At 50.9% G+C, this 13492-nt stretch overlaps 9 protein-coding genes across 9 annotated transcripts; 3 read left to right on the top strand and 6 right to left on the bottom strand.

Annotated features, from left to right (window-relative positions):
* Nucleotides 1-502: 502 nt before the first annotated feature.
* SNOG_16128 (hypothetical protein) lies at nt 503-1990 on the top strand (the record flags this gene model as incomplete). The annotated part of the gene is made up of 2 exons (XM_001806203.1): nt 503-1408; nt 1484-1990. 2 exons carry the CDS (start codon nt 503-505, stop codon nt 1988-1990), a joined length of 1413 nt encoding a protein of 470 aa, XP_001806255.1.
* Nucleotides 1991-3238: 1248 nt separating this feature from the next.
* On the bottom strand, nt 3239-3521 carry SNOG_16127 (hypothetical protein; the record flags this gene model as incomplete). Its single annotated transcript, XM_001806202.1, has 2 exons — nt 3239-3334; nt 3384-3521. 2 exons carry the CDS (start codon nt 3519-3521, stop codon nt 3239-3241), a joined length of 234 nt encoding a protein of 77 aa, XP_001806254.1.
* Nucleotides 3522-3991: 470 nt separating this feature from the next.
* On the bottom strand, nt 3992-4448 carry SNOG_16126 (hypothetical protein; the record flags this gene model as incomplete). Its single annotated transcript, XM_001806201.1, has 2 exons — nt 3992-4159; nt 4197-4448. The coding sequence occupies 2 exons, from the start codon at nt 4446-4448 to the stop codon at nt 3992-3994; spliced, it is 420 nt and encodes a 139-aa protein (XP_001806253.1).
* Nucleotides 4449-4524: 76 nt separating this feature from the next.
* On the bottom strand, nt 4525-4751 carry SNOG_16125 (hypothetical protein; the record flags this gene model as incomplete). The annotated part of the gene is made up of 2 exons (XM_001806200.1): nt 4525-4669; nt 4720-4751. The coding sequence occupies 2 exons, from the start codon at nt 4749-4751 to the stop codon at nt 4525-4527; spliced, it is 177 nt and encodes a 58-aa protein (XP_001806252.1).
* Nucleotides 4752-5031: 280 nt separating this feature from the next.
* On the bottom strand, nt 5032-5693 carry SNOG_16124 (hypothetical protein; the record flags this gene model as incomplete). The annotated part of the gene is made up of 2 exons (XM_001806199.1): nt 5032-5207; nt 5258-5693. 2 exons carry the CDS (start codon nt 5691-5693, stop codon nt 5032-5034), a joined length of 612 nt encoding a protein of 203 aa, XP_001806251.1.
* Nucleotides 5694-6643: 950 nt separating this feature from the next.
* SNOG_16123 (hypothetical protein) lies at nt 6644-7651 on the top strand (the record flags this gene model as incomplete). Its single annotated transcript, XM_001806198.1, has 1 exon — nt 6644-7651. One exon carries the CDS (start codon nt 6644-6646, stop codon nt 7649-7651), a length of 1008 nt encoding a protein of 335 aa, XP_001806250.1.
* A 121-nt stretch (nt 7652-7772) lies between these two features.
* Nucleotides 7773-9277, bottom strand: SNOG_16122 (hypothetical protein; the record flags this gene model as incomplete). The annotated part of the gene is given in 4 exon segments (XM_001806197.1): nt 7773-8135; nt 8222-8554; nt 8572-8847; nt 9053-9277. 4 exon segments carry the CDS (start codon nt 9275-9277, stop codon nt 7773-7775), a joined length of 1197 nt encoding a protein of 398 aa, XP_001806249.1.
* A 616-nt stretch (nt 9278-9893) lies between these two features.
* On the bottom strand, nt 9894-11328 carry SNOG_16121 (hypothetical protein; the record flags this gene model as incomplete). The annotated part of the gene is made up of 3 exons (XM_001806196.1): nt 9894-10642; nt 10697-11162; nt 11212-11328. The coding sequence occupies 3 exons, from the start codon at nt 11326-11328 to the stop codon at nt 9894-9896; spliced, it is 1332 nt and encodes a 443-aa protein (XP_001806248.1).
* Nucleotides 11329-11696: 368 nt separating this feature from the next.
* Nucleotides 11697-13410, top strand: SNOG_16120 (hypothetical protein; the record flags this gene model as incomplete). Its single annotated transcript, XM_001806195.1, has 1 exon — nt 11697-13410. The coding sequence occupies one exon, from the start codon at nt 11697-11699 to the stop codon at nt 13326-13328; it is 1632 nt and encodes a 543-aa protein (XP_001806247.1). The 3' UTR covers nt 13329-13410.
* Nucleotides 13411-13492: the final 82 nt, after the last annotated feature.

Genomic DNA, 13492 nt, shown 5'->3' with positions numbered 1-13492 from the left:
GCGTTTCTGTGCGTTGCTTTCTTGCTACAGTAGAATGCCTATAAAACGATGGGGATAAATACGTCAAATTACTGTTGCACTGGCATTGTCTTTGAGGAAATCGCCTTGGCGCCAATTGAGTTTGAAGAATTCTAATCATCTCTCATGATCACGAAAATCAGAAATATAAACGGGTGTATTTGATGACGATATTGGTAGCAATGGTTGACGATATCATCGCATGCTCCAAAGAGTGTTATTTAAAGAGATGAAGTCTCAGAAATTTACTGCAATATCAGAGATACTATTTTGTAAGTGTATCCTTGTACCGGTACTTGATATTGTACCGTCGCATGGGACCATTAGCAATTTCTATGTCAGCGCTAGTCTACTTCGATCGGTGGTTGACATGTTTCTTGCGCCTTTCTTGCACCTGCCCCTCCTTCTTTCACGCCTCACCTGCACTCCCCATCCAAATCTTTTAACTTGGAAGTCTGCTGCAACCTCTGTACTACGAACAATCATGGCAAGCATGCTTGAACGACTTTCCGACGAGCTGATCCTCGAGATCTTTAAGCATCTGCGGCCCGCGCGACTTCTTGTCTACTTGTCACATGATCATGAGGTGTATAGCGCGGGCATAAGTAGCAACGCATCCGTCGCAATCTTCGCATCGTTATGCCTCACATCAACGCATCTTAGCCGTCTTGCAATACCAGAACTCTATGGGAATCTTGTCAAACGCGAGGCATCGCAGAAACTGCCATACAGATCATCGCCTGGCCAGGAGTCAAGATCTGAGCACTATCTGAGACAATTCTTTGAATTTGGCGAGGCAGTTGTGCGCAGTCCGAGCCTTGGTCAACACTTGCGCTATGTCAATTTCTCATTCGAATCGTCCGATATGTTGGAGCTCTGCCGGACTTATCTCCGCCGTGAGAGATGGTCAAGTCACCGTAAGGCTATGAAACGTTTAGCCTCGCAAATATGGGGTGCGACTCAGCTACAGGTTTGGATCCAGTTATGCGAGATGCGTCCGGAGCAAGCTCAGTCCGTACTTCTAGCTGCAATGGCCCCCAATATCACTCACGTCGTTATCGATGTCTATGAGAATACACTTTCGACCAATTTGTCCCTCCTCGGCATAGACAATCCGCTGTGCGAAAAACCGCCGTCTCGTGTCCATGACTTTAGTCGGCTTGAAAGACTCATATTGACCATGCGGGGCGATTGGTTTGACAAGCAGAGGAAGCCTGACTATGAGTCTCCGTTCCTTCCAGCCACACCAGTACGACATCTGCTTCCACAACTTACCAATCTTCGACATTTTCAGCAAATTTTGGCACCTTCACCAGGAATATACGACTCGGTCTTGCACCCACATATTGTTATGGCTAAACTGGAGACACTAAACCTGCATATGTGTAACGTGAGTTTAAAGCTTATCGCAGCTACTCTAGAATCTTGTCCCAATCTGAAAAACTTCCTACTATCACCATCGGAGGCGGAAGAATTCTTTGACTTCCGCATCCTGTACTCGGCTCTGCGAAAGAGCCTTGGAACACTGGAAAATGTTTCCATCTCAGTTGGGGAGTCGTATTTGGGAGACGTCCACCAAGACCCCTTGGGAACATTCTCTGACTTCTTGCTCTTGAAGCGACTTCGCGTACCAGATATCGTCATGATGGGAAAGCCAGAAGGTTATGATTTGGAGGGACCCGATTATGATTGGAGCGATTTTTGTCCCCAGAGCTCGCTCATTGATCTCCTCCCTCCTTACCTCGAATGCCTGTTCCTAGCTTCAGAGTTTGTCGGGCTCTCCGACAGGACCGAATTTCTTTGGGAGTTTGTCCGCAACCTCGACCAACTGTCTCGACTAAGAAGCTTTGGATCCGTCGGCTCTCGTAATGGTTCATTCGATAGGCTGTCTGAGGAACTTGCTAGCCGAGGCGTTCAATTCACAGAATCTGACTTCGCATTTAGTGGAGAGTGGTTGGGCACAGTATTTTGAGCTGTGCTAGCATCAAGTCTTTACTGCTTCTTATTCTCATATCGTTAATTATTCCTCGATCCATAAGCAGTAGCTTTGTTTCGTGGGCGATTGGTTCTGGCATTAGTTATCTAAATCTCCAAATCCGGGAAGGAAAGCCAAACCCAATTATCAGGATATGGTATGTCGCTCGGCTGGATACAAACCAGCTTACCTGCAAATGTGCGTCATGTTCGAATTGAGTTAAGTGTGGTGCTTCGGCATTTGGAACATTGCGTTCTGTTCAGCGGAAAGGAATTTGGACCAGGTACCAATATCAAGGATGATCTATGAGCACAAAACGGAAATCTATTCATAGATATGGAGGACGGCTGCCACCAGCCGCAGCTCGGGTCCATCCTGCGCCAGATCTTAGCTGCAATCTCACGCCGCATCCAAAGTCTAGCTTTTCTTTCAAGAGCCATCGAAATGGCAGATGACTGAGCGTGAGCTTTGACTTTGGAAGTCGCCTTTAGCATGCTAATGAAGCCGTACATGTACATACATAGCGCAGTTTGATCGATTTCCTGCTTCCAGATCTGCCTGTTGTAATTTTGATCCATCCTCAGTCGGGGAATGCTGGGTAGTTAGCCAACTGTTTCGTAGTACATGTCGCTTACTTCTGGTCGCTCGCCATTGAGTTGTCCAAGTCTTGAACAAGAGAGAAGATCATGCATTGTGAGGCAATACGAGTCCAGCACGAGTTGGTTCAGCCGGCCCATGATTACTGAGCTCCTTTGACTAGCTTCATACAGCCAACTTTTATCCTTCTAGATTCACCAGAGCTATTTCCGAGGGGTCGTCTCCTCGTATTCGCAGCAGTAGGCACAAAAGATCCTAACTGCACCTCTGATATTATAATGTTAGTCCTATCACAACTGCTACTTCGAAAGCGTGTAGAAGAGGCCATGAGATTCGCCGAGAAAGAAAAGGATAATTGAGACAGTTGACAGAATTCAGTGGACTGGGTGAAGTTGTGATGACTTCGAAACAACGTAGTCGATATCTTGCTCCCAATGATGGCTCCTGAATGATGACATGTCTTGTAATAGGTGGCCACAAAGGACACTAGGGCAGTTTTGTTTACGACACTCTCTAAGGTGAATTGAAGATCGCTCGCGATCGGCATGAGAAGGCGCTCAATGTCATGTTTATCAGCGACAACATGAACTCCCATGGCGAATTACGCCCTCCTCAACTTTCGTCTTCGCCAGTAACGATCTCAACAGCCTAGAAATCGTAATCGAGTGTGTAGATGAATTTGAGCGCGGATTCAAAATGATCTGGGTCATTGTCATGGACCTCCACTGCGGTATTGCTGGCTTCCTAACGTCGGATCAGTGCAGTGTAGTTCCTGACAAGACGCGATACGTACCTTGAATCCAATAGTGAACGAATTAATAAAGAAATCCGAATCAGCGCATAGTCTAGCCTTGTGTCTGAAGTACTCGCGCGTCTTTCCGTTGCTGATCTGTTTGATTTTGATGTTGGACAGCGTCGGGTCGTCGAACATCCTGGGAAGAGTGTTAGCGATACCAGAGCTGTGAGATGATGGTGCAACTTACGTTTTCTAATGCGTAGCTGCCGTGTTGCCGAATGGGCGTTTTGCTGCAGACGAGGTTGTGGTTACGTGTGAAAAGTTTTCGACGGAGGAGAAGGTTTTGGAAGGTTACGGTTAGCAATAGAGAGCCTTCGCCTCTCTGCTAGTGCGCGGTAGTTTGCTGGGGTGAAGGTGAAGATGGACACGTGAAGTGTGATGGAATGTGGAAGTAGAGGCTTTTTGTATGTATCATTTCTTGGGCTAACGTATTCGTGGAAACTATTGCTAAAGCAAGACCTGTATCACCACATTTTTGGGAAACCCAGCGTTACCCGTGGTAAACTGCAGGACTCCGTTTATTTTACCCGCAGTTTTGGCCACATTTCTGGACAGCATTCCCTTTGCACATCGTGTCATCTTCTGCCCGCCCAATGCTTTTTCTCTTACCAGAGTTTGCCGTCATTTCTACGAGCTGCAAGATACATGTCCGCACCCATGGCGGGATGCTTTGCGACTAGTTTCTCCATCTCAAGATCCTTTACAATACGGGGCATGCTCTTAATGATGAGGAGGCAAATGTGGAGACCCATGCCGCAGCCTCCGGAAACACACTGCTTATAGTGCGCATCGATGACTTGCTGGGCTTGCGAGAAAGGCATATAGCGCCAGTCCGGATGAAGAGACTGAGCCCGCTGTTGTTTGCGGCATCAGATCGATTGCGCAAGCCTTGAGCCCCTTGACTCCGTACTTATCGGCCAGTGCGTAGACACCAATAGGCGTGAGGCTCAGAGCACCGAATGAGTATACGGATTTGTGGTTCTTTTTCCCAGCGACAGTTGCATTCCACACATGCTCATAGATGTAGTAGAGGAGGACTTCAAAATAGACGGGCGTCGTCATCATGAAGCTCAATCACCCCTGTACTCGCTTCCTATTCAGGGCCTTTTAGTGTCAATGATTACATGTTTGTTTAGGCCTATACCTGAAAGTTGCCAGTCAAAGCTCTCGTGAACCATTGCGAGCCACTGCGCAAGACTGCTTTGTGGGCATGATACTCTTTCATTGACCCACAGTGGGTTTGGCGGATGGTGACGTCCGAGAAGAGCTCATTGTCGAAGAGGCTGTCGTGAATTTTAGCAGAGTTTACGCTCACAAGTCTGCGTCCACTCACGACGGCTCAGAAGCGACTGTGCTACTATCCATAGTGAGGCGTTGTATATCTGGCGTACATTGGAAAGTTTATTGTGTAAGGAGTGTAGTGCGGCGGTAGAGCCGAAGGACGCGAAGATATATACAAGTATCCCGGTCGCACTGCCGAAAATACAAGGTGAAGGCCTATTCAGAAAACAAGGTGAAGGCAGGTTTCCGTGTACGCAAAGCACGAGGCATGTAGCACTCGTTTCAAACTATGAAATTCTGGCCTACGCAATCTTATCCACTTCGTTCCTGATTCACTGTCAGCTTCATCATAGCTCTCCTCTCTCTAATATACTCCATATTCGTGTCTATCGCCGCGCAACAGCCCCCGATCGCCCAAATCCGCGATCCGCCTCTGATCTGCCAACTCGATCATTCTCTCTGCTTCACGTGCTGGAATAGGAACAGTCGATCCCCATTCGCCCGCCGCATCGCAGAAGTCGATGATGTCGAGCCGCTCAACTAAAAATTGATTAGTCTTGTCGCATCGAATACATTGCATCAGAACTCACGGTCAGTCATCTCCCTAGAAGTTTCTCTCTCTGCTTCGCGCCTCGCTTGTCCCTGCTGCTGCGAGCGATCGGGGTTCATCTGCATGAAGCGCATCGGATATCGTGGTTGTCTCTTCATTCTCGACACAATATCTTGATAATTGGCGATGTACTCATTCTTCCGGCACCCCGACACTTTTGCTAAAGCGAGTTCCCGCGGATAAGGTGCAAGGAAGTCAGTTAGCCAGGCCCGATCGGCGTCCCGCCCGGCGTAATCAGCAAGGCCATCGATCATGCGTTGTGTGAGTCGCAGCGCGAAGAGACCGATGATGAGAAATTCAGCTTCATTTGGCGGTTGCACTGGCGGTCGAGATGGAGCAGGAGCCGCATGCGATGAGGCGCGCATGTCATCAGGCTGCGGCGCGCGCCTCGAGGGTGTGTCTCGCTGGTGGTACATGCTGCCACTAGGCGCTACTTTCGGCGGAGATAGGTCGATTTAGATGTTTAGTAGGTCACAAGGGTCTGCAAGGTTGGCGTTCCGTTAAAACGGGTAAGACTGGTGTAACCGCTAACTTACATAGTTACAGGGTCTCCAAACGCAAAGTTGCACCCTGGATAGCGCAGTCGATCAGTCGCCATGAGCTCCAATACGTTGGAATTAATTCTTACGCATGAACCTAACATTTTTATGCTGATTTCCTTCCGTGTTTCCTCTAAGATAGATGCGTGACGGTCTAACACGTTAATACATGCTAACAATATCTAGAATTAATTAGGATCCGACTTGGACACCCTGTACAAACGCAAATTGAAAGCAACGCTCCGTGATTCAATCACAGGGTTGTAACAATCGCGCTTCAGGTCTTGATCCTTGTATCCTGCTCCTTCACAGAGGAATGTAGCTTTTGAAGTGGAACCTATCGATCGCTTGTCCTTGTGGCTACACCTTTAAGCTCAAATATGGTATTCATTACAACGCCTCTTGATTGTGGTTAATCCTTGTGTTTAAATGATATGCAGAAGTGTGAAAGCGCAGATAAAGTTTAAGATCCCTGTCATACATGACGTAAAGCACAGACATCAGCTTACGGTGAGCTGATACCCCTGTAAGGTACAAATGAGCTGTTACGCTTCTGTAAGGTACAAAAAGTCTTCCGCCTCGTCAGCTCATTGCCTCAATATCTGGCACGCGAATGACCTAAATTCTATCTTCTGATTGATACTAGCAGTTGACTGAAAGCACTTCACACGATGGAATACCCCAATATTCCAGGGACAACCTTGTCTCCACCACCACCATCGGAATCCCAACTGTTGCACCTGCCACGTCCGATACCGCCTGCCCCAGGGTCCAAATCCATCTTTGCCTTCTGGCATGCGGGATTCGATGCGTTGCCACCAAGTTCGATGCGCACCGTGATTAATTGGCATCGCCGCTTCTCCTCTCTTGGTTGGACAATCTATGTCCTAAACACCGTACCAGGATCTCCTCTCAACGTTTCCAACTTCATCGACACTTCTTCACGATCCGAGGTCCCGGAAGCCTTCATAAACGGCACGATCAATGGCACATACGCTCGCCAGCATACTTCTGACCTGATTCGCTTTCCCCTGCTACTCAAGTATGGCGGCATATATCTTGACGTTGGAGTGTTGCAGTTTGGCGACCTAGACTGGCTGTGGACCGAGCATATCACCAATCCTGCATCGCCGTACGACTTCGCTGGATTCACAATGAGCCCTCCGCCGGACGGGATTTCCGTCGCCAACTTCATGTTCATGTGTGAAGCTGGCAATCCGCTTATTCGGCGTTCACACCACATTCTGCTCAAGGTGTGGGAAGGAAAGACGAACACAACTGGAGCGCATCAACATCCATTCGTCAATCATGTGCCTTTGATGCTCGTTCCACCAGGTGCTAGCCAAGCAGCTATGACGGACTACGCGATCCAGATCCAGTGTATGGGAGCTGCGCAGCGCTGGAAAGATGATGACGATGGCTGGGATGGGCCCAAATACGTGCGCGAGCATTGCTGGCTCTACGACATGATTAGCTGCGCCTTTTCACATGAAGTAGCGACAAATTGGAGCAGCCAACGACAATGGGAGCTTCTGAAGCAGAAGCTACCACGGTCCGGTGAGGAGGAGACCGAGGATCAGGCACTCGCAAGAAGCATAGTTGAAAATACGGTCTCAAATACTTGGGCCTTGAAGCTTGCTCACGGCTTTTTGGTGGAGCTTTTCGGTACAGATACCTTGGGCGTGCTTTGGCGGAAGAATGAAGGCAGTGACTGCGAGGATGGAACGTATGCTGGATGGCTGAGATGGGCAGAGGTAAATCTTAAGCAGGATCACGTGCCCAAGCCGATGGACGTCCCGGTGTATGAGCCAACTATTAAGGCTAAGTTGCTATAGTAAAGTGTGGAGAAAGAACGATAGTACATGCGACATAGACAATAGAGTAAGATGAGCACAAAGTAAAGGAAAACGCAACAATCAAGCATCATAAACACATCATAAACAGACCTCCTCACATTCAAAACATCATCCCATCAAGTGTCGCCTTCCACGGAGTCTTCCTGCTTCTCTCAACATACTTCTTCCAAACCTTCCTGGCCTCCTTCATCGCCTCCTCCCTACAGATCTTCGCCACCTGATCCCTATGCAAACCCTCCATAACCTCCTCTGCCGTAGACTTTCTCGGCCAGAACTTGTTAGCTTTGATCGCTTTCTCTTTGACCGGTTTGAATTTAGCGTCTCTCATCTTGCGCCGAACCTGTTCTGCCGCCGTCTTGGTTTCGCGCAGAGACCCGTGAACGCTGGGGTTGCCGGTCAGGAAGTTGCGGAGATAGATGCGGCCGCGTTCGCAGAGTTTGTCGGCGTAGTATGCTGGTGGGGCCTAAGAGAAGCCGCATGTGGAGCGGACGTAGGTGTAGGAGAGTAAAGTCAGCGGGTGTCTTTCGCAGATACTGGAGTGTAGCTTACAAGGGCAGCGAGATTTGTCACGTTCCAGTTCACGTCGTCTTTCACTACGAAGTAGTCTGCTAGTTTTGTAGTACCTTGAAGTTCGCTGTGGGCCTGGAGGAAGAACTCTGTGAAGTAGGGGCTAGTAACTGTGGTGTCTACGACAATCCCGGGCTGGTAATTGCCGCATTTGCCCGCTTTGTCTTCTTTTTCGATCGGGTAGAAGCGTGCATAATGTCGCTTCGTCGCCACGATGGTCGTGACCTTGATGTCTTCCTTCCACTTCTTCAATGTGCGAAGTTTCACGAATGCCCGTTTGACAGCACTAACTTCGGTCTCAACCACCTTGGAGTACTGGCTTTCGCTCACACCGTCCCTGTAATAGATGATCCTCTTTGGCAATCATTGTCTTCGTTTTCGAGCTGGATGAGGAAAGCACTAACACCAGGATCGCTTGGTAGACCATGTTCCAAGGAGTTGCGGTCCTTCAGTGTCCATCGCGGAGTTTCTTCAAGATTCGTGCCCTCGATCCGCGACTTGTGGAGATTGATGCTGGTATCGCCATTGTGAACGATGGCTGGATACTGAAAGACGGTGCTAGCCACCTCCAACATCTTAGGTGCAATCTTCAACGGGCTGCATTGTTCCTATGTCTGAACTAGTTTTATATCTCGCAATCTCGACATTGGGGCATATAAAGGAAGCTTTTGGAGAAGTGGCGACGCGTCTGATCTTCATGAAGTTAAAGACCTCTTTGATGATGGGAATACTCTCAGTAGGTACTTTGGTGGCTCACTCAAGCATAGATTTGGTGGGATGATCAGGGACAAGGCGCCGGTTGAGTACACAAACATGGCTGATCAGAGTCTCGATCAGCTTCTTGATTTCCCCCTTGTTCGCAATGAGAAGCAACGCACGTATGTTGTTCTCGTAGAATTGAGTCTCGGCATCGACATCGATCTTGTAGAAGCTAGACAGAAGCTTGGTCTGTCTGGAATCACTGATTGTCTTGCATGAACCATTGCGAGATGGAAATTGCGGTGAGATATCGGCATCCGTTAAGTCTAGAGCTTTCATCGATTCTCTACCTCCTCCGAATCTTGTGTCAGATCTTGATCGGTGAAGTCCTCGGTGGCCTTGTCGACTTCAGCGACAGCATCTGTTCCAGGCACCTTTGCAGGCTAGTCGGCGGGTTCTTTGCCCCGCGAAGATCCTGGTACACCAATAGAATCGACCATATAGGGGGTATTTGAGGCGGTCAGGCCCTGCTGAGAACTTGCAGCTTCCGGCTCCGTAGCTGCGGGTGCGAGTGCGGCTGCTGCTGCTCAAGCGTTTTGACGGCCGCTTTCCCTTGACTTGATCGTTAGCATTGTTTGCGTGTCTTGTTCATTGTACTGGGTATAACCAAGTTACTGCTGTTTTTATGGTGTAAGCCTGCAAACTTGAGCAGCTCTTGTTTAGTCACGAATGCTATACGTCAAATAACGCAGAAGAAAGGTCTGCTGCAATTGTTCTGAAGGCAATCGAGCTCTCGAGGGGTCTCAGCGAAGGTCTCGCGGTCGTACGGACAACAGTGGTGCGTATTCGATTCGCCCTATCTTGGAGGGACCTCGTGTATGCGGTCATGAAGACACTACCTCCCCCAACGCCGAGCAATGCAATCATCATTCATCCGTGACATCGAGATGGTCGTCTATTGCGTCGCGCACTGCGGTCCACCCTCGCCCTCATCATCGTCTTCCCACTCCTGACCACCAGCGCGCGGGTCTCCGCTACCGGCACCAAACTCATCCATCTCGGCATCAAAGTCAGCCTCCACCTCTTCAATCTCTTCGTGCTCCTTCTCCTCATGGTCGGGTGCGGGTAATGCGTCCTTGACCTTTTGTACCGCAGCATCGTCCGTGAGCCATCCGTCTTCCGGGAATTCGATGTCGACGACAAGGAAGAGGTCGCCCTTAGTGTCGGTCTTTTTCATGGGCATACCCTCACCTTGAATCTTGAGGACCTGTCCGGGGCGCAGGATCTTGCCGTTCGGTTGCTGTACGTTGAGCTGTATGCCGCGTCCGTCGAGATGTGTCACAACGACGCGATTGAAGCCAGTGAGCGCCTCCACCAGGGAGATCTTCAGCTCTGCCCTGAGATCGGCACCTGCGCGCTCAAAGACATCGTGCTCGGTCTCCTTGAGCGTGAAGATGATGTCGCCAGGCTCTTGGTCCGGTAATTGGTCCGCCTCGCCAGCCAGAACTATGCGCTCGCCTTCTCGGGCGCCGCGGGGGATGTAGAGTTCGAGGACATTCTTCGACTCGACGACCTTCTTGCCCTTGCACTTCTTGCATCGCTGCTTCTCGGGGATGATCTCGCCGGTTCCCTGACAGTTGCCGCAGGGCACTGTCTCTTGGGTGACGAGGCCGGGGCCTACTTGGCGAAGTACGGCTTTCAGTCCTGTTCAGTGTCAGTGATGAACTCACAGCTTCCAACGGCAGGATCTCGACGCACCTTGGCCGCCGCACATGCCACATGCATGGCTCTTTGCGCCCTGCTTGCCGCCGCTGCCCTTGCAATTCGAACACACAATGTTCTTGGTGTTGGAGAACTTGGTCGTCTTGCCCTTGTACAGCTCCTCCAGGCTGACCTCGTACTCCTGCTCTACTGAACGGCCTTTCCGTGGCACGTTGCGTCCGCCTCCCATACCGCCCATGCCTGGCATTCCGCCGAACCCGCCCATGCCGCCGCCCATGCCACCCATGCCGCCGAACATTTGCGCAAAGATGTCGTCCATGTCGGGGCCGCCGCCGCCCATGCCTTTGGAGGGGTCGAAGGCAGCCATGCCGTGGGTGTCGTAGAGGTGTCGCTTCTCGTCATCGTTGAGGATTTCGTAGGCCTGTTTCGCCGCCTTGAAGCGGATCTCTGCTTCCTCGCGCTGGTCTTCTGCGACCTTGTCGGGGTGGTGTGCCAACGCGGCCTGTCGGCTATCAGTATCGCATGGGACATGTGTGCAGCGCGGCGCAAACCTTGTGGTAGGCTTTTTTGATTTCTGCCTTGCTCGCGCTGCTTTGGATGCCGAGGACCTCTGTTGCAGTTAGAAGTCGACTCTTGGGTTCTTGAGCGAGTGGAGGCGACTGTACCATAGAGGTCGATCTCTTCAGAGGCCACTACATCTTCACATTAGCATGCAGGTGCGCTGCACGGATGGCGGGGTCATCATACTCTTGAATGCAGACTAGTTGTAGAGGATGCGCAAAGTGCGGCTGGGTATTTTGGCGGGGGAGAAATATGTACACGAAGGAAGGGTATGCGCGACCAGGGCGTGGTACCGGCAGTCAGCCAAAAAGGTCGAGTCGCGGCAACAAACTTTTGTCACTGACAGGCATCTTTCTTTCCCCAGCCTAATCCAAAACTCCGCATGTGCAGATGGTCTAAGTGGGCCGCCGTAGAAAGTTTGTCCCACTACCCGACTTGGCCAACCCGGAGAGGCCTTTGCAACACTCGCATCGCCATGTCTTTTCCATTGCTTTTGCGGCCGCGAGTGCCTGCATATACGTGTCGCTCCTGCCTTCTGCGCCTGTCACAAGCTTCGCGACGCCCCATCTCGTCCAATAAGGCCAGACAAATACAAGCCAACACTGCGATTCCCTCCACACCAGCACGTACCCGATTCGCGCCCTCGCCGACGGGCTATCTGCACCTCGGCTCTTTGCGAACTGCCCTTTTCAACTACCTGCTTGCAAAGCGGACCGGCGGGCAATTCCTGCTCCGCATCGAAGACACGGACCAGAAGCGCACCGTACCCGACGCCGAGCGACGACTGTTCGAAGACCTGCGGTGGGCCGGGCTGCAGTGGGATGAAGGGCCCGAGGTCGAAGGTCCCTATGGGCCGTATAAGCAATCAGAAAGAAGCGAAATATATAAGAAACACGCGCAGCAACTGTTGGACACGGGACACGCCTACCGCTGCTTCTGCTCTTCTGAGCGCCTCAATGCTCTAGCAGAACACAAGCACAAGCTTGGCCTTGCGACCGACTACGACCGCACGTGCGCCGACATGGCCAAGGAAGAAAGCGACGACCGCGCACACAAGGGCGAGTCACACACGATCCGTCTGAAAGTACCAGACCAATACCCCAAATACCACGACCTCGTCTACGGCACATTCAAGCCGCTCAAGAAGCGCGGCCATGTCGTCGAGTCTTCCTTCGAAGATCCTATATTGCTCAAGAGCGATGGCTTGCCAACATACCACCTCGCCAATGTCGTGGATGACCACCTCATGAAGATCACACACGTTATTCGCGGGCTGGAATGGATGCCCAGTACACCCAAGCACATCGCCATGTACTCTGCCTTTGGCTGGACACCGCCTGAATTCGCTCACGTTGGGCTGCTCGTCGACGAGCACGGCAACAAGCTCTCGAAACGCAACTTCGACACCGATATCACCGCGTTCAAAGAGATGGAGATTTTCCCGGAGACGTTGACCAACTTCGCTGCACTGCTCGGATGGAGCCATAAGGAGAGGACAGACATAATGGACCTGGACACCCTCGTCAAGAATTTCACCCTCAAGTTCACCAAAGGCAACACCACAGTGACATTTGGCAAACTACACTTCCTCCAGCGCAAGCACGCCGCAATCCGCGCTGCAGCCGGCGGCCCCAAGATGCAAGAAATGGTCGCGAATGTCGCACGCCTCCTCCTCTCTCCAGACTCGCCATACAAAGAATGGAACAAAGTAGTCCGCTCACCCGTGCCCGACGAATACATAGCCGGAATCATCAAAGCCGATGCAGAAAACTACACCGACGCGAACGAATTCCTGTACCGCAATTCCTTCTTCTTCCAGCCGCTGCGACCGTACCACGAAGCCCCGCCTGTCAGCACGAACTCGGATGTCCCGATGAGATGCCAGATGCTAAGGGATGTGGCAGAGGAAGACTGGACGAGGGAGAATCTCATGGCCAAGGTCGTGGAGATTATTGATGGCAGGGTAGAGGGCAAAGCGGGCAGCAAACATGTGTATCATTATCTGAGGATGAAGTTGACGGGGCAGGAAAAGGGCATGAGGCTGTATGATGTTATGTTGATTCTGGGGAGGAAGGAGACGTTGGCGAGGTTGGGTGTTGAGATGTAGAGTTGGAGGGGAGGGGATGTGTATACCACGTGTATGAGTATAGTAGAGATACCCAACAGATCATATCAAAGCATGATAGATGGATTCCTGAGCTCCACATCTTCCTTGTCCACAATTTATCTGCATTGTAGCCACTGCGATTGTCGTACACCCCGCTCTATTCT

Source organism: Parastagonospora nodorum (assembly GCF_000146915.1).
Source record: "Parastagonospora nodorum SN15 chromosome Unknown scaffold_43, whole genome shotgun sequence".
Taxonomy (NCBI): Eukaryota; Fungi; Ascomycota; class Dothideomycetes; order Pleosporales; family Phaeosphaeriaceae; genus Parastagonospora; species Parastagonospora nodorum.
The sequence above is the reverse complement of the archived record's forward strand: the minus strand, read 5'-3'. Positions and strand labels throughout refer to the sequence as shown.